The sequence below is a fragment of the Otolemur garnettii genome, unplaced genomic scaffold (genome assembly GCF_000181295.1).
Source record: "Otolemur garnettii isolate 467f Iridium unplaced genomic scaffold, OtoGar3 scaffold00058, whole genome shotgun sequence".
NCBI classification, from domain to species: Eukaryota; Metazoa; Chordata; class Mammalia; order Primates; family Galagidae; genus Otolemur; species Otolemur garnettii.
Genome location: NW_003852453.1, coordinates 1,008,636 through 1,012,805, shown reverse-complemented (window position 1 = coordinate 1,012,805; position 4,170 = coordinate 1,008,636). Strand labels below are relative to the sequence as shown.

Below are 4,170 nucleotides of genomic sequence, written 5' to 3'. Positions count from 1 at the left end.
GGAGTTTCTAATCTGTTCAACTGGTCTGTCTCTTTCTGTTCACCAATATCACTCTGTTCATATTGTAGAGGATTTATACTATGTTTTAATGTCTATTAGGGCAAGTCCTTCTTTATTTTTTTCTGGTTATTTTTCTATGTTTGTTTTTCCATAGGAAGTTTAGTATTAACCTGTGTTAATTTCATATAACAGCTTGTTGAAACGTTAGTGGAACTGCTTTAGATTTATAATTAGCATCAGGTGGTGCCTGTGGCTCAGTGAATAGGGTGCCAGCCCCATATACCAAGGGTGGCGGGTTCAAACCCAGCCCCAGCTAAACTGCAACAAACAAATAGTTGGGTGGTGTGATGAGTGCCTGTAGTCCCAGCTACTTGGGAGGCTAAAGGAAGAGAATCACCTAAGCCCAAGAGCTGGAGGTTGCTGTGAGCTGTGATGCCACAGCACTCTATGGAGGGCAACAAAGTGAGACTGTCTCTAAAAAAAAAAAAATTATAATTGGCATCCTGATAACATGGAGTGTTCCTGTGAAGAACAAAGACACTGTTCATCAGTTTAGATCTGCTTTTGTAGAAGGCATATGCAGAATTATCTCGGCATATAATTATACCACCTTGTAAGATGGCAGGCATAAATATACTCAATAAATATTTGCCTAAATACTTGTATTAAAGTTCTTTCTATAATGAAAGAAATTCTTCAGCTCAGTGCCATCTACAAGTATTTATTTTGCAGTTAGTCTAAGATTAGCATAAATTAAGGCTGTGAAAAGTTTAGCTTTGAAGTCTGGTGAGGGAAACAAAGTCACAGGCAATATATCTAATAATATCACCAAACCCAGTCCCCTCTGCCAAAATGTTGAGCAGAGATGGTGAGTACCACAGAGGTTCATAAAGGGAACTGACTAACATGGTATGGACTGCTGTGTTTTGCACAGAATTAAAAAAATGAAGAAATGCTTATAAACTATACTGGTAAACAGTATAAAATTTAATTCCACACACAAGCAGACAGACATTTTAATTAGTCTTCCTGTTTACACCACCCATCTATTAGGGTGGCCTCTGATACTTTGCTCCTTTTTACTTCTTATTAATAACTTATAAACTTTACAGATGTATTAATCTAAACATTTTGATGCTCTATAAATCCAGAGTGCAGTGGAGGGAACAGAGGGCTCCCATTACCTTCCATTCTGCTGAGGTTGGAGAATATCCAGCAGAAGTTGCTTGACTTCACTGGGTGACAGCTGATATAAGTCCATGGCCGGCTGGTCCCCACTACGGGTCCGCAGCTCATATTCCATAGCATGGATGATCCATCTGAAACAAAACGGTGGAAACAGGATCAATGACTCTTGAAATAAAATCATCTTGTGCTTCTTAACAGCACTGACCCAACCAAAGGAGAATGAAGAAAGAGCCATTTGAATTTCCTGTACTGTGCATAGAATTACTTCCATCAAGATTGTGTGACAAAATTAGACTCTTAAAAATGAGGCCCTCACAGGTGGTGAGGTTGCAAAACATGAAAACAGGCAAGTACTGAGGTTCTCATTAAGTGTGAGTCTCCAGATGCAGCATCATAGTATTCTGCATACAAATAGCTGCCACACTGTCCTAATACTAGATACGTGGTCCCCCTACAAGGGGGGACACAAACACGCTTTTCAAAAAGGGCTGAGATATGCTACTATGTAAATACTCCTCTCCCAGGAATGACATGAATCTTTTATCAATTCTCTTTACTTAGCAGTCATTCCTTTGCGATGGGAGAGGACAGTTGTGGCTAAGACAACTCCCAGTTCTTTCTCCTTCCTCCCCTACTCTTTGTTGTTGTCATTTCTCAAAGTTGCGAACCAGTCTACCCGTCCCCTGCAGAATATGTGCTACAAAATGCTGAGGTAAATTATAGGCGAATACCAGATACACAAAGGTAGAGCAGAAGTTTTTAAAGAAATCATTACTATTATTGCTGAAATTATGCAACAAATACTTAATAGTTGTTCCTTGAAAAGAGCAATAAAGATAATGAAGTATTTACAAACAAAAAAGGTTTGAGAGTTTCTTGACAACACAAGGTTTGACAATTAAATTTTGAAACTCAGAAAAAGTGCTACACACTCATTGATGAGTATCGCAACAGTCACTTTTGAAGTCTTCCCTTGAGAAGCTTTGCATTGATACCAGCACAGAGTCCATCCTTAAAAATAATTTTAATTGATGGAGATTCATTGAGGGTACAAAGAATTAGGTTACACTGACTGCATTTGTTAGATAAAGTCCCTCTTGTAATTGTGTCCTGCTCCCAACAGATGTGCCACACACTGTAATCTCCCATCCCCCTCCCTCCTCTCTTCTCCCTGTTCCCTCATCTCCCTACCCCCTACCTTGTATTAGCTCATCTGCTGCCTTCATATTATAATTGAGTACACTGGATTCCTGCTTCTCCATTCTTGTGATGCTTTACTAAGAAGAATGTGTTCCCCCTCCATCCAGGTTAATACAAAAGATGTAAAGTCGCCATCTTTTTTAGTGGCTGAATAGTATTCCATGGTATACACATACCACAGCTTGTTAATCCATTCCTGAGTCTGCCCACTCTTCTAAGCTTTTCACTCAACGTGTACCATCCCCAACAGCTGAAAACTCCTGAAAGGCTTCCTCCTGTCTAGGACCTCTGAGGCAGCCCAGCCAATCACAGCTGGTCATGATCACTTGTCTAATTCATCAGATTTCCACTGCTCCAGATCATATGCTGTATCCAGCTTACCACATCCTTGCTATACTCCCTGAGTGTTCCCTCTCTGGGTAATGTCCCCGTGCCATGTATGGCTGGGTTCTCTCTTTTTCCCCAGTGCTTTTAGGAGAGTTCAGCTGAATGACCCTTCTGGCCCACCATCTTGCTCCCTTCAAAATAATTTTGGAACTCTTTCTCTGGAATAGCCATCAGAGCTGTTGTGCTATTACCCTTCATGTCCTGAATATCATGAAAATATCTTCCCCTCTGTATTGCCTTTACCTTTAGGTAAAGAAAAAAGTAATTGGGGGCAAGATCAGGTGAATAGGGAGGGTGTTCCAACACAGTTAGTTGTGTGCTGGCTAAAGACTCCCTCATAGACAGTGTTGGGTGAGCTGGTGCATTGTTGTGATGAAAGAGTCATGAGTTGTTGGCCAAGATTTCCAGCTAAGAAACTATTTCTTTACCAATGTTTACTTGGTCTGCTATGCTTCTCATAGTCAACTGATGATTTTGATGCAATATTTAATTAATTTTTGTAATGTTTTTGATAATTCTGCTCTTAACTGCTACCCTTACCTCTCTTCATCAGTGACACTTTCTCTCCTCTCAGAAAAACATTTAGTCCATTTGGACACTGCCATTTTTTTCCTGGCATTATCCCCATAAACTTGACTAACATGTCCCTGATTTCACTTGCACTCTTGCTAAGTTTAACAAGAAATTTACAAATGTTTATTCATTGCTCTAATTCAACCTCTGACATTCTCACAATGGCACACAAAAACATACAACAATAATGAATGCCACTTAGCAAAACACTGTCACATCCTGACACAAACATAGCTGTGAGACACAGATATAACAGTGTTATGAAACCTTACTGAGTTGTTTGTATAGTGCCAACCACATAAGCACATGGTGGCAAGTTCATGAATTTAGTTGTCAGACCTTGTATACAAATGGCAACATAGCATGTGACAGAATTAAGATTTACCATTTGTATATTTCTAATAAGCTGAAGAGAAAAACTAAATTAAACCTATGTTACTGGCTAAGACTAGGATTTCTTTACTTGGTCATCCTAATTATCATTGACTGCACTCAACTAAAATGTTATACAAGCATAAAAGTAACAAAAACAATTATTTTAGATGCTTTGATGCTGCCATTTACAGAATTAGCTTTTACAATCACTACTACAGCTATTATTTCAGTTGCAATGAACTATGCAGTAGACCTCTTTCTTAAATAAAGTTCTATTTTTACAAAATAGAATCATCTTCTATTATTTCATTTATTTGATTCTATTTTATTTATTTAGATTGAAATTTACATGTGAGGCAGCCTAGAATAATGGAAGGAACACTGTCAGAAATGTAAAGTCTTGCCTTTTGGTCTCCTCAACAAGTCAATGGAATGAAAGGTGGGGGC

The 4,170-nt window shown here is 38.8% G+C and overlaps 1 protein-coding gene across 2 annotated transcripts in view; it reads right to left on the bottom strand.

Annotated features, from left to right (window-relative positions):
• The window catches only part of PHKB (phosphorylase kinase regulatory subunit beta), a 225,746-nt gene that overhangs the window by 12,053 nt on the left and 209,523 nt on the right, over positions 1-4,170 (bottom strand). For both annotated transcript variants that reach the window (XM_023514768.1, XM_012806835.2), the window contains exon 27: positions 1,185-1,319. In XM_023514768.1, coding sequence (XP_023370536.1) covers positions 1,185-1,319 — 135 coding nt within the window. The remainder of the gene's footprint in view (positions 1-1,184; positions 1,320-4,170) is intronic.